Source organism: Phodopus roborovskii, unplaced genomic scaffold, assembly GCF_943737965.1.
Source record: "Phodopus roborovskii unplaced genomic scaffold, PHOROB, whole genome shotgun sequence".
NCBI classification, from domain to species: Eukaryota; Metazoa; Chordata; class Mammalia; order Rodentia; family Cricetidae; genus Phodopus; species Phodopus roborovskii.
In genome coordinates, this window is record NW_026126459.1 from 2,964,902 (window position 1) to 2,991,009 (window position 26,108).

The following is a 26,108-nucleotide window of genomic DNA, read 5'->3' on the forward strand; positions in this document are numbered from 1 at the left end:
GGGGCTCATTCCTGGGCTGAGACTTGAAGTGTACATGAGCTGCCCAGGAGGCAGAGGGTGCAAGGTTCCCTGGCAGAAATAATGTCGTGTGTATTATCAGAGACTCATGTCCGCAATTCTGAGAAACAGGCGAGCTGCTTGTGAAAGGGCACTGGTGCTTCCTCATTCTGCTGTCTGTTTCCTCCCGACGTGGCACAAATAAATAGGAAGCGCCTAGGGCTTGCTGCTACTTGGAGGCTCCCGAAGGAGGCTGCCTGTGCCCAATGCAGAGAGGTAAGGCTGCCTGCTACAGAGCTGAAGATGGGCTCAAGTAGGGGTGGTGCGGGTCTCCAGGAGAGAAAGGGACAGGAGGAGAAGGACCTGGGGTGGCAGTTTACTCCGGGGACCTAAGGAGTTAGACTAGGCATCCTTGCAAAGACTCGGTCCCCAACCCCAGGCAGTTTAAGGAGAGGGGGCACCCAGGAGTAACCAGCTGGGTCCACAGCCAGTGTTCTGGGAGGGTTAGAGTTAGGGTTGCTCTGGGGCTCTGTGAGGACCCAGATTGCTCACTGGAGGTCTGGTGGCAGGGAGGACTCCCTTGAAAGCTCTGCCTGGGGGTAAGCACACTGCTCCATCTTACTTCAAAGCTCATGTGATAAGTCTATTCTAGCCCCAAGCTTCCAGTCACACATCTGTGGGACAGGGTGAGTGGGAGACATAACCCCTGTGTTCTCAATTAGAAATGGAGGGAGACAGGAGAAGGAGAGAGACAGGGACAGAAACAGAGAGAGAGGTGGATGTTCGGGTATGTCTCTGGGTCCTTCCAAAATGAGATTGGAAGTTACACCTAGTACCAAAGGAGTCTATACTTCTCACCGACTGATCCTTGGTCCTGTAGATAAATTCTCTCTCTCTTTCTCTCTCTCTCCCTTTCCCTCTCTCTCTTTCCTCCCCTCTCCCTCTCCCCCTATCACACTGAGCTCTGACCACTACACATCATTTGGGTTTGGGCACAGATGTGTGTGCTCTGTACCTAAGGTGCTGCTGGGAGATGTCTCATCACATAGCAGGGGATTTGTCCCTTCTGAATGAGGATACACTCAGCTCCCCTGCTGACCGGAGTCAGAGGCACCCTGACTACTGTCACATCTCATAGCTCACAACATAACCATATCATAACGTCTTGCTTGCAGTGTCTGGCAGGTCATACATGAACCATTGTTTGAGAGAATCTCGATACCTGTGACTCAAGAATTTGCTTGAGGCTCCCTGCCCCAGCTCAAACCAAGTACACAGTGCCTTTAAGCTAATCTGGCAATGAGAAGGGACCCTCACTTACTACTCCATGGTGCATTGCCACCCCTCTCCCTACCTCTGGCTGGATGGGCTGAAACGTCACTTCAGATGCTATCATGCCATCAGCTAGACTCTAACAAATCTTTTGCTGGGACCTGACATTGGTAATGGACCCTGGGGCGTCAGTGACATTGCCCTGTGAACTCATCCTCCTTTGCTGTTGCTCTCCCTGCATCTAACCTCAGACCTCCATCCTTCTCTGGTGAGGCCCTGGGGTCTCTAGGATCTTCTGTCTGTCTGTGCTGGGAATCTTAGTGCTAAGTCACAGGGTCCACGGGGCTTGAGTCTGTTCCATCACCCAGACCTGCTGATATAGAAACACCTGCGCTCAGCCTCAATTTACTGCGGTTGCCTGGCCACCCTTCAGGAAGGCATCTCCCTTGCATCCTTTTGTATTTCTAAGCCTGTGAGTCCCAGTCCCTTTGGGGTTTAATGGCTCTTTCACTAGGGTCACCTAAGACCATGGAAAAGCACAGATATTTCAGTTATCATTCATAACAGTAACAAAATTACAGTTACGAAGAAACAATGGGAATAATTTTACCATCGGGGTCACCGCAACATGCGGAACTGTATTAAAGGGTCCCAGGACTGGGAAGGTTGAGAACCACTGCTCTAGATCCTCTTGACTGGATTTTGGGATGGCCTCACTCAGTCTCACTCTCTTAAGGACTGGTCTCTCAGCTGCTGTCTGCAAGACCTCTACACACTTTACCCCAGGGAAGATGTTAAGCCTCAAATCCTGATTTCTTGAGCAACACTGACCACAGCACATGTAGCCTCTGATTTTCCTGGATTACATCACACAGTGCAAAGCAAGTGGCCTGAGACCCCTTGGGCATCCTTCCTCCTCCATATCTGACCCTCTGTCAATCTAGGAAACATTCCTAACTATGAAAGGATCCCATCCACCCCTAGAAACACAATTCTCTTTCTTTTTCTGTAAGAATTTGCTCACTGGGTCTCTGTCCACAGCAATTGCTCTTATTGAAACTCTCACAGCAAATATGACATAATTGTTTCATTCCAATGCTCTGTGCTTTCCCCACGACAGAGAGTGAGAGGGTGAGAGCCTGTGTGAAGGCTGGTAATTGTTTGTGTGTGTGTGTGTGTGTGTGTGTGTGTGTGTGTGTGTGTGTGTGTGTGTGTTCCTGTCCACTCAGGGGGATTGGCTTGTTGCCTCACTGACAGGCTTCTGTGCCTGGCTATAGGGTTTTCCCTGCTCAGAGGCTCTGCCAGAACATTTTTGCATATGCAGATTCTAACTTTATTAAATCATATCTCCCTTCTTTGTAGTTTCATAGTGAATAAACTCTCCTCACACTCCATTCATCATTGTGCCGAGAGTTATGTCCCAGTACTCTGAGAGGGCACGGGTTCATTAGTGTTTAATGTCAAAGTCACAGACACCTGATTTATTAAGGGTGAGGATAATCCAGAGTCACAGGTGTAACAACACATCACTGCATTTGTGTGATTATAGGTAGGTATTCGGAAGTGGCTGCTTTTAAATTATCCAGTCTGACCTGCATGAGGAAGCTCTGTGTCCTCTGCTAGATTTGAAAGGTTCTGGCTCAGCAAATCCCACCAAATCTGAACTCATTCTTTAGAATGGGAGGATCTTGGAAACATGGGCTTATCTCCATGGCTTTAGGTTAGTGACTGTCTATAAACAAAGCAAACACTGCTTACATAAGTGTTGTGTGTGCACACCACAAACACACAAAGCAAAACCCCGGAGTGGCCCTTTGACATGCCAGGTAAGTCAGTTCTAGTGAACGCCTAATGGGAAATGTCTCCAGCATTTAGACACAGGAGCAATGTAGAATACCAAACCCTTTTCACATGAAAAACCCAACATTTTCCCAAAGTAACCATACCATACCATTGGTACAAAAACGGAGCAAAACAATCAACATAAAATCCCAACAGTTTTCCTCACATCTCATAGCCCATGTCACATTCTCGCCTCCCATTAGCATACAGTTATTTTTCCACACTCATAATTCTAAACTAAGCTTCCATTAATATCTATAATATATATTATATAATTAAATCTATACAAGCAGGTGTTGAGCTGCAGCTCCCACACCTGGTGACCAGTTCACCTCTTTTCATAAGGAATGACAGGATGAGAGGACTCTTCTGGCCGGCCTCTTGGTCAGCACCACGCTCCCTTCTACAATCTCTCCATTAGTGAGACAGGTCGGCTCTCACTGCTGTGCCAGCCCATTGCTGGGCTAGGGGACCTCTGCAGAGCCTCTTGGCTCATCCCCCATTTTGTCCCCTTTCTTCTGCTGTCACCCTGTTGAGTGAAGCGTCCCTCTCTGGGTGCCATGTTCTCTTTCCAGCAGTGCGATTCAGAGATGACCTATCCCTCCAAACAGGCTGTCTTTCTGAGGTTCCTGAGCATCTGCCGGTCTAGCCTACTCCAGAATATGTTTCCCTTTCTATACACAAACCTCAAACCTTTCCCACCACCCTTTCTCTAGGCTCTTTGCTCTCTGTCTTTGTCCTGGTTTTGTCACTTGATTCCTCCAACCCTGTTTTATCTCCCCAGCAGACAAGAACAACTTACACACTCTGGGTTATGAGTCTTGCAGTGTCTCTGGTTTTACTCATATCCCAGAGGCATGTTTAAAATATTAATAGCTATTGTGAAGTTGTCCCACTGAATATGCATCAGAAGTCTACACCCCCGCCAAAAGTCTCAGTGTGCAAGATGAAGTTTCCCTTTGTACTGCTTCATAATATTCAGCCACATGTTTGAGGGCCAAACCAGTTAGTCCATGTATCTGTACTTACTTACATGTGATGAAAATATAGTTCCGGGGCTATCTTTCTCTTTTTCCTTTGTCAGGGTTAAGATGTCTTCTGTCATAAAAAATGTTTCCATCATCTGTCACTGTGTTGCTTGCTGTGTGTGTGCATTCATGGATGCATGGGTGCATATATGTGTGTGTGTGTGTGCACGTGAAAGCCAGACAACAGCCTTGGGAGTCCTTCCTTAAGGCAATCCACCTCCTTTCAGAGACAGAGACTCTCACTGGCCTGGAACTAAGTGAGAAAGCCCTCTGAGCTCTGCCTTTCTCTGCCTCCCCAATGCTGGGATCAAAAGGAAATACTGCCACACTTAGCTTTTTTTTTTTTCATGTGGCTTCTGGACCTCGAACTCAGGTCCTTGTCCTTGCAACGCAGGCCCTGTACTCACCAAACCACCTCTCCAGCCTTGCCAGCTGGTTTGGTGTCGTTTTGCTTTGTGGTTTCTGGTTTCAATGTTGTATTTTACCCCTATGATTAAAGATGTATTTTTAATGCTCTCAAAGTGTTAGTTTTGAGTTTCAGATGTTTAATCCCCATTATATTTTGAATGGAGGGTAGGATGTAAGGAAGCAACATAACTTAAGCATGGTACCTCATAGGCTAGAAGCCACCAGTCAGAAGTGTGCTGCCCCTCTCCCCCTCCTGGCTAGAGACTAAACTCGAGCTTCCTAAATTCTGATGCACTTGGTTATACTTTTATTTTATTTTATTTTATTTGCTTTATCTACACTTAATTTTATTTTCTTTGGAAATGCAACAGGCCTCTTCTCTCCCGTTTCCTGGAATATACAATGAGCCCACCCAGGGCATTAAACATCCTTCTAGAATCTTCATTTCTGTTGCACTGAACTTCAGGATTATTGTCAGCATGACTGACCCCTGGAGACAGAGGTGGGCCTTTATCCTATGTCTGCCTTGCCTAGGAGGGGCAGCCTACAAGTCCCTGTGGCTATGACGCTGGCCTGGGTTTCAGGCAGACAAACTCAGGTCATCAGAATGACTGGCAGGTTAGCCATTTTCATGGCCCTGTCAAGTAAACTGGTGCTTTTGCCTCTTGCTGGCGATGCACCGAGTAGACCTCTCCTTGGCTCTCCTTCCCTGGTCAAATGCTCTATTGTGGCCTCATGTGTGCTCCTTTAACAAATCTGTGTCCAATGGGCTTGTGAAATTGCTTTTGTCTGGGGTAAATTTCTGTTTGTTCCTTCTGTCCCAAATGTTCAATTTCTTTATAGGGTCAGGAATTAGGGCATTGAAACACTTCTGTTTTCTCCACAATCCTCCTGTATCTTCTCAAACCCTTCACCCTCAGTGACTTTTATCCCTTACTTGTTTTGTTTTGTTGAAGACAGATTCTCACTGTGTTGCCCAGGCTAGCCCCAAACTGCTAGTCTGCAATAATCCCACATCAGCCCCCCTGGTAGCTGGGATAGAAAGAACACCAGGGCCCTGCCCCAATCCTTATATGTCATCAGTGGCCCTCCTAATTTATATTCTATGCCAGCACTTGGGCTCATTGGCATGCTGTGCCCTCATCAAGGCAGTTTTCAGTTCTCCTCCAAGCCTGCCTCACCGCCACTGCCCACCTTAGTCATGTGAGCTTCTGCCTTGCCCTTGCACAGCTGTGTGCAAACTCGCTTTTGCCCCACACATGGCCTGTTCTTCCCTACTTAACTGGTTCCTCTGTTCCCATTGGCAGGCCCTCTTGCTTGCAAACTGTCTTTCCTTTAAAACAATGCTGGAATAACTCTTTTTCAGGAAATATCTGGAACTTCTTCATGCCTTTCCTGTAAGCAAACACTTTGGTTGACCAGGGAACAGAAAGGAGAATTTGGTCTTTTTAATTAGTATTATTTAGGGATTTATTATTGTTTCTGTGGGGCAGGGCACACATGTACCATAGCACATGTGAGGTAAGAGGGCAATTTTCTGGGTTCAGTTCTCTGTTATGAAATTCAGGACTTGAACTCACATCATTGGGTTTCTGCAAATGCTTTCACCTGCTACGTCTCCCTGTGTCCTCAGTGTGTGGTTAGGAACCAGGGTCCCTCCTGAGAACCTGGTTGTCCATATGACCTTTTGCCTTTTGGAATAGTCTGCTGTTCATTTTCTTCTGGAAGCTTCTCTAGGGTTATCCATTGTTCTTGATTGATGGAGTGTTCACATTAGCGTATAAGTGAATGCCATGTTTTCAGGGGGACTTGGAGATTTGTACTCGGTCTCTGCCCAGTACACAGCAGCCCCCTACTGAATCAAATCCCCCCCCCCGTTTCTTGGTTAGGAGACAGCCATCTCCTTTAAATCCAGAGGGTTTTTCCAGGTGCATTTTAGTTGCATATAGGAACTCTCACACATAGCGAATAACACCACAGGTGTTTAGTTTCCCCTCACATAAAGAGGCAGAGTGGTTCTTGGGCTCTGCTAGTTACTCCAGAGTGACAAGAGGAAGCCTGATTCTCTTCCTGCTGCACCTTCCTTGCATGTGGCTTCCATCCCTACCTAAGCATCCAAAATGGCTGCTGGATTTCCAACCATCACTTCTGAGATATATGTTAGAGAAAGAAAGAAAAGAAGAAAGGAAAAATATCAGACGTGTACCCACACAAGTCCATGCCTTTTAAGTGGCATTTGGGAAAGATTCATATGGGGATTCCACTCACATGTCCTTCGACAGCATTTAGTTATGTGACCATGTCTTGTGGCTGGAGAGAGTGAGAAGTCCCTTTTATTCTGTACAAAATAAGCCAAGAAGGTATGGGACAGTTAGGCAGCTGGCACTTGGGGACACACGTGTCCCTAATTCTCTGGGCTCTTCTTGGTTTCTTTTTCAGAACCTACATGGTGCCCTGGACAGTGATCCTGCCTTGATTGTGCCCTAATCTTTGCACACCCACCTTGGTCAGGTGCGTCTCTGTAGTGTCCATTCTGTGTTTTGATTCATCATTGCATTGCTTTTTCCAGAATCCCAGGTGTCTAACTTCAGACATCATTTTGACAACAGCAGTCTGTGTCTGAAGGGCTCTTGGCTCTGCAACAACCAAGAGTGCAGGCACAGAGATTCAACTTTTCCTGTCCTTGTGCTCTGTGTAGTCAATGATAGCATTTCAGAGCAGTGTGCATTGGAGCAGACACAGGACATGTCCACCACCGACAACCAGGAAACACCACCTCTCAGGGAGGCATGGTTAGAGGGAGGAAGGGTCCAGAGCCAACCTGGACTCAGCCCTAGCCTCTCACAGCTATAGTATTGTGGACCTGTCACTCATCCCTATAGGGTTTCCTGTCTGTAAGGAGTCTAACACCCACCTTCACCAGGACATTATCAATTTTCATAAAGCTCTCTGCACATTTCCTGGCTGATGGCAGGCATTACACCTTAGTCAGTGCTGACATGATTCTGTGTTTGTTTAAATGCTCTGTTTGTGTGCTTTTTGACACAGCTCTGTTGTCATTTACAGTCGATGATGGTAACTTAAACTCCACGATTTAAAGTGTTAGGGACCGAATACCCATTTTTCCCAGAACTCTTATGTTGAGACTACACCCCCATGGGAGGTTAAATGAGATGGGGTCTTTGGGAGCTGATGGGGTCTCCGGAGGCGAGTCTTTATGAGGGGATCTGGGTCTATATATTAGATATCCCAGAAAGCTTCCTTGATGCTTCCCCTAAGCTGGTAGCAGTAAGAAGCCCATGAGTAAGAGGCCTCAATTTTGTGTTGCCTTGACCTTGGCTTTGCCATTTTCCAGAACTTCCAGAAATGTCTGTGATTTTTATGAACTAACCTCTCAGTGGTGTTCCATGAAAATAGTCCTCCCAGATTAAGACATTGGTATATATATATATATATTTCATGTTGTCCTTTGCTCGGCGACTCTGGTGGCCTTAAGGCAGAGGGTTGGGCTGCAAAACACTTTCATCACTCTTTGTTCAGAATCTTTGATTATTCCTAAGCTTAAACAGCTCAAGGGTGTAGTTGCAATGGTCTGGTGCGATTGCAGTCTTAGCATGTAACTTCTTGGTTCACCTCTGGTGGGGAGTGGTGTGAGACAGATGTTTGACGTTTGTTTTTCATTTTCATGTGTCAGTCATATTCTCACTTTCAAATGGAATATTCCATCATTTTACATTGTTTCCTGTTTCCTCTTCCATTTATACAGAGCATTCTGGGGTGAAATAACACTTGTTCCAGTCAAGATGTCCACTGACTATCTAGGTAAGAGATAGGCAAACATGATTGATAGATAGATAGATAGATAGATAGATAGATAGATAGATAGATAGATATAGATAGATAGATATAGATAGGTAGGTAGGTAGGTAGGTAGATAGGTAGATAGATAGAATTGTCTATAGAAAGAAATATAGATGGATCTATAGATAGAAAGGTAGATAGATCTACAGATAGAAATATAGATAGATTGAGGTAGATAATACATGAATGGGTTGAAAGACATAGGTATGTGATACACACAGTGGATGGACAGAAAAATGGACATGTGTACATACATAGATGGAAGGATGGGTAGCTAGATGGAGAGTTTATAGATACATAGGGTGACAGATGCATAGATGGACAGAGGTGTGAGTGCTCTGTGAATGTTGATTAAAGTTTCAAATAACCTTGTAGGAGAAGGGACCACAGCCACTACTCTGCTCCTCTGGTACTTCCCAGGTGAACTTATGAAAAGGAGGAAATCCCCAGACTTCAGAGAAAGGGGAACTGGGAAGCAGAGGGGCCTGTGGGAGAACTGATGGTCAACGGAGCAGAGGTGGGGAGAGCACCAGGCTGTGATGTGCCAGTGAACAAGGGTGGATGTGTGTGTGTGTGTGTGTGTGTGTGTGTGTGTAGACAGAGTTAAGACAGTGATCACAGCTGAGTCCATCAAAGGTGTGGGTCTCAGCTCCTCTGTGTGGCCTGGTTCAACTTAAGCATGTTGATCTCAGGTCACTGCTCTGGGGATTTAGGGGGACCTGCTGCCTCTGAGGCCATTAGTCCCATCTCTCCCATGGTCATGCTTTAGGCCAGTGAGGCTTAAGGGAAGGGAACAGTCATGGGATACCACAAATCAGGGTCTCTCATTGGGTTCTGACCACTGGACATCAGGAGTGTTCTGGGCACTCTCAGCCTACAGCTCCTTCTACAGTCGGAGAGGGTGCAGTCTATGAGGAAAGACTCATAAGACCTGTACACCAGTGTGATCCAATCCCCAGCCAGACAGCAACACAGAACCCCAGGACAATGAGGACAGCACCCTGCTCATAGCTGCAGCCCACCTGGGCAGCCACCTGAAGCCCCAGAATGGACCGGCAGATGGCACTGACCTGGGGGATGCTCTCCATGGCCCTGCTGGCTCTCTGCTGGGGACCTGATGTGACACAGGCACAAGGTAAGTCTGAAGTCCCCTTCTTTTTCATCCCTCTTTTTAACTGAGTCAGGCAAGAGCCATGCCCACTATATCCCCCCGAAACTCCCAGACCCCCAGCATCTCCAGTCGCTGTATCCATCTCTGCCTTCCTTTCTCTACTGTAACCTTCTTTTTCTCCCTCAGGGCTCCCCTGGGTCCCTATCTGCCCTGTTATCCATCTTCCTGCTCATCCTTGCCTGGTCCTGGATCATCTAGCCCAACTCTGTCCCTTTGTACTCATATTGCTCAATGTAGCACCCATAGCCCCAAACTCCAATGAGCCAGGGTCTTCTCTGCCTCGCCCCCAGGCACTCTCCTCCCCTGAGAGCTTCAGGATCTCCTCCATCCTTGCTTCTGGGGGTCTGGCTTAAGGCCCTCTCCCCCAGAATGGCTCTAGCCCTCTCCCCTTCTCAGAGGTCCTGTTGGACAACCTAGAAGCCTCTGAGACTAGAAGACAGTCCTCAGTGCCCTTTAGACTTCCTCCATGACATGTGGGAGCCACATGCCCTTTACTAATTCCAGGTTCAGGGGCCAAGGCTCAGCAGATCAGGACCCTGGATGGGAATATGGCAGCACTGAGGGTCTATCCTGCCAAGTGACACCTCAGAAAGCAGGGCAAGCCTGAGCAATTCTCTTAGATAGTGAGGGCCTGTGCATCACAGCTGAGAATCCACTGGGATCTCAGGTTCCTGACAGAAGAGAAGAGGCCCCAGCACAGCCCTACCAGGTTCAGGCCCTCCATCTATTTGGTCACCAGAGTGCTGGACCTCAGCAGGAAGCTGGAGGTGTGGCTGATTAAAAGAGATGTGCGAACGGGGGCTTCATGGTGCAGGCCTTTAACGCCAGACTCAGAAGGCACAGGCAGGAGGGTCTCTGGGAGATGAAGGCCAGCCTGCTCTATATAGAAAGTTTCAGGCCAGCAGGGTCACAAGGTAATACCCTGTCTGAAAATTACAAAGCAAAACCAAACAAACAAATCCCAGAGTTGAAGGACAGGGGACAGCTGAGGGGAGATAGTGACTCCTGCCTCTCTTCTTCAGAAACGGTCCCTGTGCAGACTCTGCAGTGCTACAATGACTACACCCAACGAATCATCTGCAGCTGGGCGGACGTGGAAGATGCCCAGGGCCTCATTAACATGACCCTCTACCACAAGCTAGAAAAGTGCGTACCACCGAGTCCATTGGTGTAGCAGCACAAGCACCTTGCTGGCTGGCACCAGCAGCCCTCCGCTCCCTGTATCACCAATGATGCCCAGCCACTATCCCCAACACCTGCAGTGGTGCATCACCAGGCCTCTCCTGCCTGAGCACCCTGTCACCCTCTCCTTGGTTCCTTACCACAGCCCATCTTTAAGGAGTCCACACTCCCTAAATGTCCTTCCGATATTTCTTGGCTGAAAACTCTCCCCCAGGATTTGGCTGCCTCCAAGGGAACCAAACTGCACCTGCCACTCAGAAGTACCCTAAGCCAAATGGCCAAGCCTGGGCATTCATGGCCCAACCCACCCAGGGTAACCTCCTGGTAGTTCTCCTTCATTTGAGTCTCAGCTTCCACACTCACTGAGGTCCCATCGTGTCTCTAACAACTGCTGTTCTCTTTGCCCCCCCTTCTCTTCTGTCTACTGTAGAGAGTGCGACCTCTAAACGTGACCCTAGCCTCCTATCTGTATACAGTCTTTGGAGAACCCACTGTAGGCCATGGGCAGAGACTCTTGGGTGAATGACCATTTCTTGTCCAATGCCATAAGCCAAATTCTGCTCTTGCCTCCATCTCCACCCTTTGCTTCATTACCTGGGAGGAAATGGTAGCTTGATTAATGACCGGGATGGCTGCTCTAAAATGCCTTTTACCTCCGTTCCTCAGTGAACACTACTAAGTTTGTCTCCCAGTGAGATGTAGGTCTGCAACTCAGCCACCACCACCATCCAATCTATTTACAATCACCAGCATGGTGCCATGTCCCTAGTCCACCACCCTAAGTCTTTCCCTTACTCAGTGAAATTCTTTGAATCCTGCACAGAAACTAGTCCCCTTTCTTCCCTCAGTCAAAGTTCCTGACATGCTTTCTATTAACAAGCACACAACGGAGCCTACATTTCCTGCAGCAGAACTCAAGGCTGTTTGGCTTGCCGCATAAATTCCAATACTCAGGGACAAGATGTTAGGGTCAGAGAAAGGACTGACTGACAAGTACACAGTCTAAACAAGTTTCCAAGGAAGGAGTTGCCAGAGACCACCCTGCACTATTGTCATAAGTGTATGACTTCTGTAGGGACTTGGGGAGAAGGTCCTTTTGGTCTCGGGTAGGCTTTGAGGCAGTTATCACGCAGTCATATGTTTCAGTGTAATCTGGGTTTCATACACACATGCTACAATGATATGGTCATGGGGTCATTGGTGTCCTGTGTATTGTACATCTAGAGAGATAGTATTAATCTGTAAGATTGTTGTTGTTGTTGGTGGTGGTGGTGGTGGTGGTGTGTGTGTGTGAGAGAGAAAGTGTGTGTGTGTGTGTGTGTGTGTGTGTGTGTGTGTGTGTAAACAGGCTATGAGGCGGCAGAATGAACTATCTCTGAAGTTCTGAACCCATACCACCAATGCAGAAACATCTTTATTGACAGAAACACAAGTTATTCCTTGGGTAAAATAATCTCCCTGAACCGATCTAAGTCTGGTAAAGGAAGACATCACACCCATGACGTTTTGCTCCTCATTGTGTCTTTTTAGCAGTACTCAACAATGGCAGCAGGGCTGCCAGGACTGTCTTGTGATAAAGTCACGCAAAGGCTGTAAAGCTCCTTCTGAAAAACAGAAAACAGAGCTAACAGAAAACCGTCACTGTTCTTTATGGTCTAAGTACTTCTAGAAAACAACTACTTCTTTTGAATGTTTACCCTAGATCCAGTGACTCTGCTAGATTTCTTGTACTAACCTGCTAGTCTTCTGCTAGAGTCTCAAGAGCCTGTCTCTTTAGTTTATTTTCTCAGGGATAGTTGACTTTGCAGTTGGAGGTACAGAGAGGAGAGAGCAGAAGAACTTCAGCTAGAGATTGATATTGACAATGTTGTATGGTCTTGATCAGAGGTGCTGTGTACAGCAAAGCTCACGGTATACCAAGATTTACATACTGCTCTGCCCTATGACTGGCATATCAGCCATTTTCACAGTCACCTAAAAGCCTTTGAAGCCAGGGGCTTTTTAGGCTTCCCCTAGTTTGCACTCAGATTTCTTGTGAGCACTGCATGAGCCAGTTCATTAACTGGGACCTAGGCTGCACACACACTCCATCTGCATTCTAGTTATAGGACTGTTGGCAGCCCCAGGGACTTTGCATTTGCTGCAATCAGCCAGCTGCAGAAACTGCCTGCTTTTGCCCAAGACCTTGGAGATTCTGCCCATATTACACATGCAGTGAGTCCAACTGTTCTCACAGCCAAACCCCAACTTCTCATCCTTGTCTTTAGATCCTATTCAACATGTACTCATAACACTTATGTTAATGTGTAGTTTAATGTGTGCCTGTTTCCAAAAGGGTTCTCACTGCTTGCAAAGATATGTGTGCATGTATATGTTGTGTGCACGTCTGTGTGTCTGCGCTGTGTATGTGTGTTTGTGTCCTTGTGAATCTCTATTGTGTATATATGCATGTGTCTCTGTGTGGATGTCTTTGTGTGTATATCATTGTGTGTGTGTGTGTCTGTATTATTCATGTTCTGTGTCAAGGTATACATGTGTTCTGTATATATGTGTATTTTAATAATTTTTATTTGTGTGTATGTGTCTCTGTGTGTGTTTCTGTGTCTCTATTTCTGTGTATATGTGTGTATTTGTGTGTGTGTGTGTGTGTGTGTGTGTTGTTCACTGTCTGACACTGACATTGGATAAAAGTAGGCATGTAGAAGGAGCTATAATGAAATAAATGTTCTTTGGCAGGGACTATCCAGTGTCCTGTGAACTCAGTGAAGGCCTATTGTGGTCAGATTGCCCGTCCCCACACCGCTGTGTGCCCAGAAGATGTGTCATCCCCTACACAAGTTTCAGCATTGCAGATGAAGACTTCTACTCATTCCAGCCAGATCGGGATGTGGGCATCCAGCTCCTGGTTCCATTGGCCCAGCATGGTGAGGAGCAGGGGTCCTGCCTCTGAAGAGGGTGCAGGAGTGGGCAGGCTACTGGAGGGGGCCTACCTAGAGTGAGTATCTCTGGGGTTTAGGAACCCTTTCCTGGGGTTTAGAATAGACGTGATGTGAGGCCTCTGCCTGATTTTCCTACTGTCCAAGCAGCTTCTGCCATCTACCATGGCCCCAAGCCTCCTCTAGGAGGGGCCGTGCCTGTGACTCTTGTAGGACTTTCCAAGTGACACAACTCTGGTCTCTGTTGTCTTGTCTCAAGGCTGCAAGACCTTGCCCTGTGGCTGAGGCACCAAAACAAACAGTAGTCCTAAGGCACCACTGTGGAGCAGGGAGGACCATGACAGGTCACATTGCCATGCATTTCCATGCTCCTCATTCAGATCCAGCCTTGTCTCCACCCTCCTCGGACCCCAGGGATGTGCAGCATGTCCACTGGGCTCATTGCAACAGCATGGCCTTAGGTGGAAGCAATGATCGTCTGTGAGGTTTTCTTGGGGACTATAGCAGAAATGTGCCCAGCATTACAGAGGAAGGAGAAACTAAAGGTTGTAATGTCACCCTAAGCCCAAGCATGTGCCAGGCTCTTAGACACCATGGGAACCATTTGTCGCCCAGCAATGCTAGGTAGAGAGCTGTTGTCTAGTGAATGCCTCTGGTGTCTGAGAGAGTCCCTACTCCTAGGGGCCTCAGAGCTTCAGGATGAAGGATTGGGAGACACAGGGAGCCAGCTGCCACATGCAGGGGACAGAAGTCAAAGGGCTCTGGCAATCAGGGAAAGTTTCCCAGGATGCATGGAGGAGTTTTGCCACTGAGTTCTTGCTTTGGAGGAGCTAAGAGTCAGAAGCAATTCTTGGCCAGGAAACCACAAGTGCAAGGGATGAGGGCAGAGGCAGGTCTGCAGAGAATGGGACACGCTGGGAAACCCTGACATGTTCATTGTCTACAAGAAGCTTCAAGTGCAAAAGCCTGGACAATGGCAGGGAAAACACGAGCTGCAGGCAGCTGCATGGCAAGCCTTCAAATGGGGAAGAGGGACAGAACAACTTACACTCACCCTGACGTGACAAGGCGGGGATGGGAGTTACAATGAGCTGTGGAGAAGCAAGAAGAGGAACATGAGGTTCCGCCTGAGGAGCTGAGTCCAAGAGCGTCACCAGGAGAGATAGCACTTCTTCTGGGCAATGACACCCCTAGGTACTGAGTTGTGGAGAGAATAGGTAGCAGAAGAGGGAGCAGGTATGGCTCTCTCGCCCTCTGCTGGAAGGAAGGCCACAGTGCACATCAGAGCAGGAGGAGGCCCCCTTGAATGGATTGTTCAGGCCCTATAAGGAAGAACTGCTGTCAAATGTGGTGCCCGGGTTTCCAGGTTCCAGCGGGAAGGTCCTGAGGTTCTTTTCCTTGGTCATAAGCTGATGGGGTCAGCATTGAACCTGGGCCCAGGTGGTGCCCAGAAAGCCAGGCAGCCCTCAGGTGCCCCAGCATGCAACTCTCACAACCCTTCTGCTCCCTCCTCCGTAGTGCGGCCCCCACCTCCCAAGGACATCAACATCAGCCCCTCTGGGGACCACTTCATGCTGAAGTGGAGCGTGCCCCTTAAGGATGCCCAGATCCCCTGGCTGTCACAAGAGGACTTACAGTTTGAGGTGTCTTACAAACGTCTTCAGGACTCCTGGGAGGTAGGACCCTGAACCATCCACGCCAGCCTTGTGGGATGACCTAGCAAGGTCCTCCTTCAGCCCCCCTGTCTCCACAGGATGCCCCCAGCCTTCACACCAGCAACTTGTGGGCCGCTCTGGAGCCAAAGCTGTTCCTACCCAGCAACATCTACGTGGCCCGTGTGCGCACTCGGCTGTCCCCAGGCTCAAGCTTTTCTGGAAGGCCCAGCACATGGAGCCCTGAGGTGCAGTGGGACTCCCAGCCAGGTAAAGGGGCTCCTAGGAAGTGCTCCGCTTCCAAGCCCAGACAGTGAAGACTTAGTCTACACCTGAGGCTGCATCATCTGCCCTACCCTGTCATCAGCACCTCCCAGCACGCCTGTGTCCCCACTACTCTATCTGGGCCACTCTATCTCACACACTCTTAGCTCTATGGCCCTAAGTATGTTCTGAGAATGACAGCGACAGTCATGACAGCAACAGCAGAAGCAAGTGCTGGTCAATGTGTAGGGTCACCTGTGTCCCTGTGTTCAACCCAACACTCAACATTTAGCCCTGGCTCCCTCTCCCAAGATGAGCCAGAGGTACCTGGGTCTTCCCAAGCTGGGGACACACAGCAGGTAGGATCAGAGCAGAGGTGGATGATATCCACAGCCTGGTTCTGCTGCTATAAACCCCTCTTCTTTGAGTCACCTAATGTCCCAACCCAGGAGAAGGTTCAGGGCAGACTGAGTGAGTGTCCTGTGTCCCCACAGGGGACCAGGCCAAGCCTCAGAACCTACAGTGCTTCTTCGATGGCACGCGGTTCCTCAACTGCTCCTGGGAGGTGAGGACCCAGATGGCTGGCTCTGTTTCCTTTGGGCTGTTCTACCGCTCCAGCCCAGCGGCACCGTGAGTGTCCCCTCTGTTGGCCCTGCTTCTTCTTATCCCCAGGGCTGATCCTCTCTGAGGTTCGGCCTGCTTTGACCCTGCTCTCAGCTCAGCTATGCTTCCCCAGGGAGAAGGAGTGCTCCCCAGTGGTGGAGGAGCTGCAGGATAGCCTCTGTACCCGCTACCACTGCAGTCTCCCCGTGTCCAACCCCAGTGCACACAGCCAGTACACAGTCTCTGTTCAGCCTCGGAAACAAGGGAAGTTCATCAAGAGCTCTAGACACAGTGAGTTTGCCCCGCCTCTCCCTGGGTTCCAAAGACTGTAGAGGCTCATTGTGTCACCCCAACAAACACAGGGATCTCTTTGGCATCTTTGTCATTTGCAAAGACTTTCAGAACAGTGACTCAAAGTGATAAAATAAGTATTCTGGGATTAGGAATGTGTCTCAATAGGTAAGAGTGATTGATGAAGTAGCATGAGGACCTGAGTTCGAATCCCAGCACCCACACAAAAGTGTGAGTATGCTCATATGTACCTGGTGAGACACAGGAGGGTTGATGGGACTTTCTGGCTACCAATCTGGGATCCAGGTTCAGTGAGACATCCTGTCTTAAGGGACTAGGACACAGAGAATGGTCAGGAGACATGTTTCTGTTGTTTCTGCATGCCTATGTATAGGCACCCGCATCTCCGCATCTACATGCAGGCGTATGCAATGGAGAGAGGGAATGGCAGAGACAGAAAGAGGCAGAGAGATGGGGAAAGGGGAACCAGGGAAGGCACCTCCCCCTCTCCCCCCCACCCCCGTCATTCACTCTGCTGCCGATCACACGTGCCACTCCTCAAGAGTGCCACTTGAAGCCTGTTTTCCTCCTTCCCTTCTGCTTCCTCTCAGTTGCACACTTGTCCCTCCTTTGACCACTAGCCTGTAACTGTCTTTTCCCTCTGAGGTTTCCAGCTTTATCCTCCAATAAATGTTCTCACTTCTCAAACTCTGCTCTATGCTTAACTTTTGCGCCAACAGATGGTTTCCTTACAGATCCATGTCACACCTCCTGGTACATGGCCAGGACCCTGAGAAGAGGAGGCTTTCCATCCATCCAGTAATGTGTGCCACGTTTGGCAGCCAATCTCTTTGTCACCTGAGTTCACATGCAGCATTTTTCTTGGTGTCCTCCCTGTGGCAAAGGGTTTCCTATGATTCGGGAGAGTCCCTCTGTATATTACAGTCATCCACATTATGTCTGTAAAAAGCCCTCTAAAGTCCTCAAGTTATGAATCTTTTGTCTTGCCGCGGAGACAGAATCTCAGCGTGACTGGGCGACTTAATTTAAGTGTCCCGCCTCTCTCACAATAGACATCAGGTCTACATAAGAAATGCTGCACACGTGGCCACGTCCCAGCTGGTGGTCTGCTGCTCAAGTGGGCAGGACTGCCACCAAAGGTCTCCCATTTTCAGTTTGGCCACAGTGTGGTGGGCAGGTGTTCATCCAAGTCTATAGGAAGGCCTAACTCTGGAGGTGTGGGTGTTTGTGAGGAAGCTTTTAGAATAGCAAGGACGTACTAGCCCATCCTGGCTTCAGGCAACTCCCAGGGTCACTGAAGCAGCAGAGGGGAGCAACTGACACAGGACATTGGAGACACAAGCTCTCTACTGCTCACACCTTTTCTGTAGTTGGTCTGGGGTTCAGTTTTCCTGTGTGTAAAAACGGGGAAGTCAGAGTACCTCACAAGGGAACGGGGAGAGCAGAGCAAAGGTATTCCCACAAAGTGAGTGTGTTGCCCAGGGCCTGGAACAGTCTATGCACCTAGATAGGGAATCTTTTTATTGCTCCTGACATTCAACACTAGCAGAAGCACCAAGCTTTGGGCCACCTCACCATGGAGGCTTACCTCAACCACTCCTCCAGGGACCATCTAGGGAAACTGTGTTTTGGTAATTTGGGGGTTTGTCTTACTTTTCTATAGTGTGACCAGACAACTTCACCAGGGCAATTTGCAAAAGAGAGAGTTTACTTTGGGATTATAGTTTCATAGGGTCAAAGTTCATGTTGGCTGAGCAGGGGAAGCAATCAAAAGGGGCCTGAAGTTGGAGCAGCAGCTGGAATACCTCTGTTTTTGTTCTAATTCCTGGGAGGAAATACAGTCAGATCTCAGTGATACCGATGTCTTCATTCCAGGGTACCTCTGTACCCCACTCTGTCTCTGACCTCTCAGCTCAAGGACAGTGATTAACATGCGACTGTGTCATGTCACCTCCCTGAGCCTGAAGCCTTCATCAAGGAAGGGGACTGTCACCTGTTGACTCTGGGGGTCCATGGGAACAGGGGTTTTGCTATTTAGTCTTGGCTGTCCTAGAATTAGCTTTGTAGAGCATGCTGGCATCAAACTCACTGAAATATGCCTCTCTCTGCCTCCCAGGGGCTAGAACTAAGGGGATGATGCACCATCAGGCCCACAACTTGAACCCCAAGCCAGAGGCAGAGTACAACTTAAAGCCCGCCCCCCAGTCATGTACCTCTTCCAAAAAGGGCCACACCTTCTAAATCTTCAGAAATAGTTCCACCAACTGAGAACAAGCATTCAAACATATGAGCCTATTGGGGCCATTCTCATTCAAACCCCCACAGAGTACTCAAGAGTCAGAGTGACTGGTGGGGGCTGGGGGGAAGGTCCAGTGGGAGAGCACCTGGGTACAGCTTGGATAATGGGATACACTCTGCTGGAGGAAGGACCCCATGACATTTCCTCAAATCATCCCCCCTCCAGTCCAGATGGACCCTCCAGCTCTCAATGTGACCAAGGATGGAGACAGCTACAACCTACGTTGGGAAACTAAGAAAATGGCCTATCCTCACATTGAGCACAAATTCCAGGTCCAGTTCAAGAGGAAACCGGAGAGCTGGGAGGTGAGTTCCAGGAGCCAGGGTTAGTAGGGCACATGGAGAAAAAGAAAGAGAGAATAGCCACGGCAGTCTCATTCCCCAGAGCCTGACCCCTGTCCCCATGGACCCCCAGAGTCAACAGGTGACAGTCCCCTTCCTTGATGAAGGCTTCGGGCTCAGGGAGGTGACATGACACAGTCGCATGTTAATCACTGTCCTTGAGCTGAGAGGTCAGAGACAGAGTGGGGTACAGAGGTACCTGGAATGAAGACATCGGTATCACTGAGATCTGACTGTATTTCCTCCCAGGAATTAGATCTGGGCCAAGGGTGTCATTGCTAAGGTGTAAGCCACTGCTCAGGGCTGGTCCTGTCCAACACACATCTGGTTGCAGTGGCGTGGCACCGAGATGCAGGGCGGGGGTTCTACAATTCCAAAGAAAGGCTGTTCAGAGAGGGAAAGAGGAAACTGAAGCCCAGGAGTGGGTCAAAGAGTCAGAGGAATTCAGTCATGACACCACCAGCCACACCCCAGCCACCCCCATCACCACCACCTCCACCACCTCCCACGACCACCAGCAACAGCTCCACCACCACATCTAAGGGCCTAGGACCAAGCAAAACAGTACGAGACAAATTTAGGCAGTGCTAGATCAGGCACAGTTTAGGGCACAGCAGCATACCGTATAAATCGGGAGATAAAAAGAGTCTGGGCTTGAGCCTAGGTGTGACAGTCAGTACTGGAATATGTGGCATCTGAAGCCACTACAGTGGTTGATCATAGTAGACTCCATACTGGGATCCTGGACAGGACTAGAACCTCAACACATCTGTTACTACAGGACATCAAGACAGAAAACCTAGATCGAGCCCACAGCATGGTCTTGCCACTGCTGTTGCCGTCCACCACATACGTGGCCAGGGTGAGGGTCAAGACCCTCCCTGACTACTATGGAATCTGGAGTGAGTGGAGCAAAGAGTGCACCTGGACCACCGATTGGGGTATGTCTCTTGGCCACCACTACACTCCTGGGACAGTCCCATTGGACAGAGCAAGGGAAGCTCTACATCCAATCTACCCTGTTCCCCCTCTCCTGTGTCTGTCCCTGGCAGATGGTATATATGACACCCACTGTAGTGGGTACTTGGGAGAAGAGAGGATCTCTCTCAATGTTGTTCCTACTATCAGCTGGGGCTTAGGCCTCTAATTATAGGGCACTTGATTTCACTGGACTTTGTGGCAGCCATTATTGATCACTCTGAGATTCCCGTTACCATCGCTGTAAAGCTATACTGGCTGTACACACACATGAGTGCCTGTGGTCGGGAGGTTGGTGGCATCCATTGGTCCTGCCCATTCCCCTTCCCTGCACCTTTGCATTCAGCTCTCATTTTCCCCGTGGCGACTACCTGAACACACTCTGCAAGGTACTGTCCGGGGAAGGTAAAAGAGAACATGGGAGGCAGGGAGTGATGAGAAGCAATCCACGTTGTAGACTTTGGGGAAGAGGGAGTCTCAGGGTGACAGCCGGCCAGGCAGAAGAAAGTCTGGAAACAAGGAGACGGGAAGGGGACCTACAGGACCAAGGCAAAGAAGGCTAGCATGCTGCCAGAAGAGACCCTCTGCTGGCCACTTTGGATCTCCTCTGACCCGGCCATGCTCCATGCCGCCTCCTCCAGGAAGTCTCCCCAGATACAAGGGCCAGTCAGTCCCCTCTGGGTAATTGCTGCTCCTGCCTAGGGCAGAACTTGCACACCCTGAGCGCTGGGTTCAGCCCCAAAGCTCCTTCCCAGGGTATCTATCCAGCTTTCCTCACAGAGAGCCCAGGGGACCCTAGCCTCCTCCCTTAGCCTTTATCCTGACCCTCCCACCTAACGCACCTCTCCCTCTTGTTGAGCAAGTGATGCCCACATGGGGCATGGTCATCATCCTGGTCCTCCTCATCCTCATCTTGCTTCTGGCCTTCCGCTTTGGCTGTGTCTATGGGTACAGGTGAGTGCAGTCTGGGGACAGAGGCAAGTGGACACCGGGGCCCAGGGTCACAGGGATGACACAGCCCAGCACACTACCATTCCCGTTCCCGCTCTGCCACTCATCCTCTGGCTTCAGTTTTCCCTCTATACATGGACACATGATTGGCCGTGTGGGAGGTCCTTGGAACCTCTCATTCACAGGTCTTCCTGCTGTCTTCCAGGCTGTGCAGGAAGTGGAAAGAGAAAATCCCCAACCCCAGCAAGAGCCTCCTGTTCCAGGTAGGAAGCCAGGCCCTACTGCTGGCCCCCTGTCCCATCACTATCACAGTGGTGAAGGGCGGGAGATCCAAGAGGCAGGGCTAGCAGGGGTTGGGTCTCTGGAACTCCTTGGGTAGCCTAAGAAGCAGGAGTCCGACAGATTGATTGCCCTGAGTGCAGCCCGGGACCACACAGAGAACTTATCATTCCCTTGCAGAGGAAGGCTAAGGAGGGGCTGCTCCTGGAGGGTGCAGAGCAGGCTAAGGGCCTTGGGGAGAGGACTTGATTCTAGCAAAACATGTCTCTGAGCTGGTGGGAGAGCCGGCTGCTTCAAGGGTGCCCTCAGAGGTTCAGGTCCCGAGACAGGGGTGTCAAGATTAAAGAACGTGGCTGTCAGTGCCTCCTGAGACAATGGCCATGGGAAGACTCCAATGCCCTGGGGGAAGAAGCTCTAGGGAACAGAGTGCCCTGATCCTTCAGGAGCCGGAGAAGCTGATGAAAGTCAGCCCCTCGGGAGGCCTCCTGCTCTCTGGAGTCAGGGTCCTGAGCAAGCCCCACCGAAGGGACATTCTTCCCATGTCTGGAGCTCACGGAAGACACCATAGACACATGCCATCCTCCACTGTCCCCTCCCTCCTGGGCGACATGTGTGCCACATTCACAGGCACTGATGTGCTTCCCCTTCCAGGACGGAGGTAAAGGACTCTGGTCTCACAGCAGCATGGCGACCTTTCCCACTAAGGACCGTACTCTCCAGGGGCCACAGAGCAACCTGTGAGTGAGTGGTTGGGTTCTGACCCTTGGGGAGCCTAGGGGAGGGCATGACTCCATTGTGCATGTCAGGGTAGCCTGTGGGCCTCTGAAGAGATCGTAGGAGATGACACCCACTGAAGCAAGTGGCACTCCAGGTAGACTTGAGGAAGAACTTCCTGATTCCCCAGGTTAGGGTGAGATAGACAAGGGACCAGAGTTAACATCCTGAAGTGGGAAACCTCTGCCTGCCAGGCTGCCTAGGTAAGCCACGCACTGCAGTGGCCTCATGGTGGCAGAGAGCGCATACCTGCAGGAGTTCAGCCTGTGTAGGCAGAGTTGAGCCCCATCTGTCAGGGAGAGGCTGTGGCCCCATGGGTAGAAGGATGTAAGGCACGGATGGTACCCAGGCAAATGTGAGCCCAGCCTTGGGGCTGCAAGGAGCAGAAAGAAGGTAAGGACAAAGCCTAGGATAGTGATGTGAACTGAGCTCTGGGTACATCATGTTGTGGGACACGGAACATACGCCTGTGTCATTGGAAGAGCCCCATCCCCACCGTGCCTCTGTGCTCACTGTGAGGTCTGGAGGGGTCAGGCCTTCCAGAGAGCCACACCTGCTCTGGGGGATGCATTAAGTTCCACATCTCGCATCTCTACCTCTATTGTCTCCACAGGGCGTCATGTGCACATTCGGGGGACAGTGAAGTGTCACCTCTCACCATAGAGGACCCTAAAATTGTCCGAGATCCACCTGACACAACTCCAGCCGCCTCATCCGCACCCATGGAGCAGACTTCCAACGCCCAGCGAGACCCACCAACCCCTTCAGGCAGACCTGAGACCCAGACACCCAGCTTTGACTTCAATGGTCCCTACCTGGGGCCTCTCCAGACCCACTCCCTGCCTGACCTTCCAGGCCAGCTGGTGCACCCCCAGATGGGTGGGAGCCCAAAGCCAGCACTGCCAGGCTCCCTGGAGTACCTGTGCCTGCCTCCTGGGGGACAAGTGCAGTTGGTTCCACTGTCCCAGGCCATGGGTCAGGGACAGAATGTGGATGTGGAGTGTGAGTCTAGCCTGGGGACCACAGAGAGCCCTTCCATGGAACCGAGGGACAGCCCTTCACTTGAGCTGAGTGTGGAGGAACAAGGGCCAAAGGACAATCCAGTGACTCTGCCCATAAGCTCTGGGGGCCCTGAGGACCCTGTGGTGGCCTCTGGTTATGTCACCCCTGCAGATCTGGTGCTCACCCTGCCCGCAGCGTCCCTGCCTGTCTCTCTGGGCTCCACTCTAGGGTTCCCCTCAGCTCAGGGCCCCGGTCTCTGTCTCAAGCTGCCTGGGGTCCCTCCTGGAAGCCCAGCTCTTCCAGCACCAGAAGCTGATGACTATGTGGAGCTCCCTCCAAGCATGAGCCAGCCCCGCAGGTCCCCTCTGGGCCATCCTGTCCCTCCTGTGCCAAGCAGCCTCACAGTGAGGCTAGGAGAGCAGAGGGAGGAGGTAGCCCCAGCATCCCCACACCCCGAAGGTCTCCTTGTTCTTCAGCAGGTGGGGGACTACTGCTTCCTCCCTGGCCTGGGGCCTGGCTCCCTCTCTCCACATAGCAAACCACCTTCTCCAGGCCTGTGTCCTGAGACTGTGGACCTAGACCAGGATCTGTCTGTCAAGAAGCCTCCTTGCCAGCCCATGCCCCAGGTGCCAGCCATTCAGTTTTTCAAGTCCCTGAAGCACCAGGACTATCTGTCACTGCCCCCTTGGGACACCAGCCAGCCTAGGAAGGTGTGCTGAGGTCACTCCCTGCCAGTCTCACCAGCAGCCCTGCATCTCAGCCTGTAGATCTCAGCCTGACATCGCCACTGGAGCCCAGAGGCTCCCTGGGTGAGATGCAGTCTTCTCTGCTCTCAGCCCTGACCTTCAGCAATACCTACCCCAACTCCAGTTTCCTGGCTGTGGTAGGATCTCACCTCCCTCCCTCTGACTTGTTGCGGTAGGGATGGGACCAGAGAGGCCTCCCGGGGTGAGACCTGCATGGTCTGTTTAGGGTTTAAGGGCTGCCATGGGCTGTTTGTCCCCCTCAGGCACCAATATATGGCACAGTTCTGGCTCAGTGCGGAGGTAGGAGGCTCTAGTGGATACCTTGGGGGCCAGACTTGGAGAACAGGTCAGCTCACGTCACCCCAAGAATGTGTGTGGTCCTCTATGACTGTCTGAAGCTCCTGGGTAGACCCGAGGGTCCTTTCAAGGAGACTGGGGCCCTCATTATGTAGAGAAGTCACAGATATGGGCAATGCTGGCTAGTGGCCATAGTTGTGGCCAGGCTGGAGGGGTGGAAAGCAATAGGGGAGGCTGGACTTCAAGACCTCATGGTGTCAACTGCAGAAAAGCCAGGGTATAAATCCCTCGAAGGACATGGGCATGGTGACCACACAGGACAGCCCATCCAAAGACTCAGTCTGTACATCAGGGCTGCTCTCCCCTCAGAATGCCTGTGCACCTGTGGCTCCCTCTGGCCTCTGGTGTGGGCCTGCTGTGGGATTGTGGTACTAGGGAATTACTACCCTGTTGACACTGCAGGCACAATGGCATTACATCATTCCATCTCACTTACATTATTTCCTCGAGGTCAGGTTTGCACATAACTTCTGTACACATCCCGAGTATGGGCTTTTTTGTGTTGTTGCTGGGGAGGAGGGCTCGGGGGCTGAGCCCATGAACGATTTTGTCCCTCATAGTGTCATCGTTTTCAGATAAGCCTGCACAGCTGTCTCCACGTGGCCTTTTGTGGGGCACACACGTCTCCGTTCAATGTGCCCTCTCCTAGTTGTGTGCAGGAGGCACAATGGCACCTCAGCACTTACATGTCTGCATCGAGAGAGACCAGTTGCCGAGCTGAACCCCTCTTTGGGGCCACATGTGCCTTCGTTTACATTCTTTCTGGTTCTTTCCCCCTCTTGAGCTCTCACGGGAGGTTTTAACGTCTCTAGCACACATGCTTACACTGTAGAGCTCTGTCTTTCTGTCTCCTGAGGACCTGGAGCCAGTGTCCACTGTGTCAGTTCTTCGCCCATGCTCTCCATCTGAATCTGAAAGGCCCTTTTGTGACCCACCAAGTCCTCAGATGGGCCTGGTCTGTCCCCGCATCCTACCTCATGGCCCCACTGCCTAGATGGCAGCACGTCTGTGTTCACCCTTGCTTTTGACCTGTGGCAGGCAGAGCGAGTGCTCCTTAGTCCCAGTTACTGCAGCAAAGAAAACCACTGACATCTTGAATATGTGTCAGTGGCAGAGTTTATAATAGCCTCTCAATACATTCTACCGTAGACTCTTCAGGGAATTAAGCAAGAACGACCTCCATGTGTTAAGACATTGACTCCAAAGTGCATTGAAATAAAGGAACACTGTAATAAAATATGTGTAACATATCACACAATGGTCTCTTTCTCTCTCTCTCTCTCTCTCTCTCTCTCTGTGTGTGTGTGTGTGTGTTTGTGTGTGTGTGTGTGTGTGTGTGTGTGTCTGTGTGTGTGTGTGTGTGTGTATGTGTGTGTGTGTGTGTGTTGGAAGGTTAGGGCAGAAGATATTTGGACTCCTGAGTGCATTGTCATGAAGACAGATTCCATAGACTAGGGAGTTTTTGTCTTTGTGACACCGCAGTTAGTGTTTCATCACCACTGATGCTGATGATTCTAGTGTGGATAACACTTTCAAAAATCCCTATTATTTCTCTTTTGAGGATGCCAGATTGTGGGGACAGTAATAGGTGGAGCAGATTAAGGTGGAATGAACTAGCAGACAGCAGATCCTGCTTGCAGTGAGCTAGCTGTGTGACATTGTAGTGGTGAGCATCGACCTTATTGCATTTGTCCAATTCTACATAATGTGAAATGCCAAATGTGCACCTAAAAGTCAACCTCTGTCACCAGGAGGCAGTGGTGTGTCCATAAACACTCATCAAATGTGCCACTGTTGCCATGCCTGAGAATTTATGACCTCCTAGTGCACTCTGTTGCTAAAGTTTTGGTGGC

The 26,108-nt window shown here is 50.3% G+C and overlaps 1 protein-coding gene across 3 annotated transcripts; it reads left to right on the forward strand.

Moving 5' to 3' along the window:
- LOC127225745 (cytokine receptor common subunit beta) lies at positions 1-25,513 on the forward strand. 3 transcript variants are annotated; one of them, XM_051189310.1, is made up of 16 exons: positions 4-273; positions 6,987-7,058; positions 8,314-8,369; positions 9,368-9,543; positions 10,602-10,725; positions 13,498-13,685; positions 15,216-15,373; positions 15,451-15,619; positions 16,108-16,243; positions 16,350-16,507; positions 18,993-19,132; positions 19,950-20,109; positions 21,010-21,100; positions 21,303-21,360; positions 22,028-22,113; positions 22,764-25,513. In XM_051189310.1, the coding sequence occupies exons 4-16, from the start codon at positions 9,456-9,458 to the stop codon at positions 23,869-23,871; spliced, it is 2,664 nt and encodes an 887-aa protein (XP_051045267.1). In that variant the 5' UTR covers positions 4-273; positions 6,987-7,058; positions 8,314-8,369; positions 9,368-9,455; the 3' UTR covers positions 23,872-25,513. The 3 variants fall into 3 exon arrangements, with proteins under 3 accessions (XP_051045269.1, XP_051045267.1, XP_051045268.1); XM_051189312.1 differs by lacking the exons at positions 16,108-16,243; positions 16,350-16,507 and having other exon boundaries at positions 1-273; XM_051189311.1 differs by lacking the exons at positions 4-273; positions 6,987-7,058; positions 8,314-8,369 and having other exon boundaries at positions 9,006-9,543.
- The last annotated feature ends 595 nt before the right edge of the window (positions 25,514-26,108 follow it).

Coding starts and splice junctions, on each gene's coding strand:
- LOC127225745 (XM_051189310.1), top strand. CDS start 9,456: ATGGACCGGCAGATGGCACTGACCTGGGGGATGCTCTCCATGGCCCTG. Junction 15,620..16,107: donor GCAGTGGGACTCCCAGCCAG/GTAAAGGGGCTC, acceptor GTGTCCCCACAG/GGGACCAGGCCAAGCCTCAG. Junction 16,244..16,349: donor CGCTCCAGCCCAGCGGCACC/GTGAGTGTCCCC, acceptor ATGCTTCCCCAG/GGAGAAGGAGTGCTCCCCAG.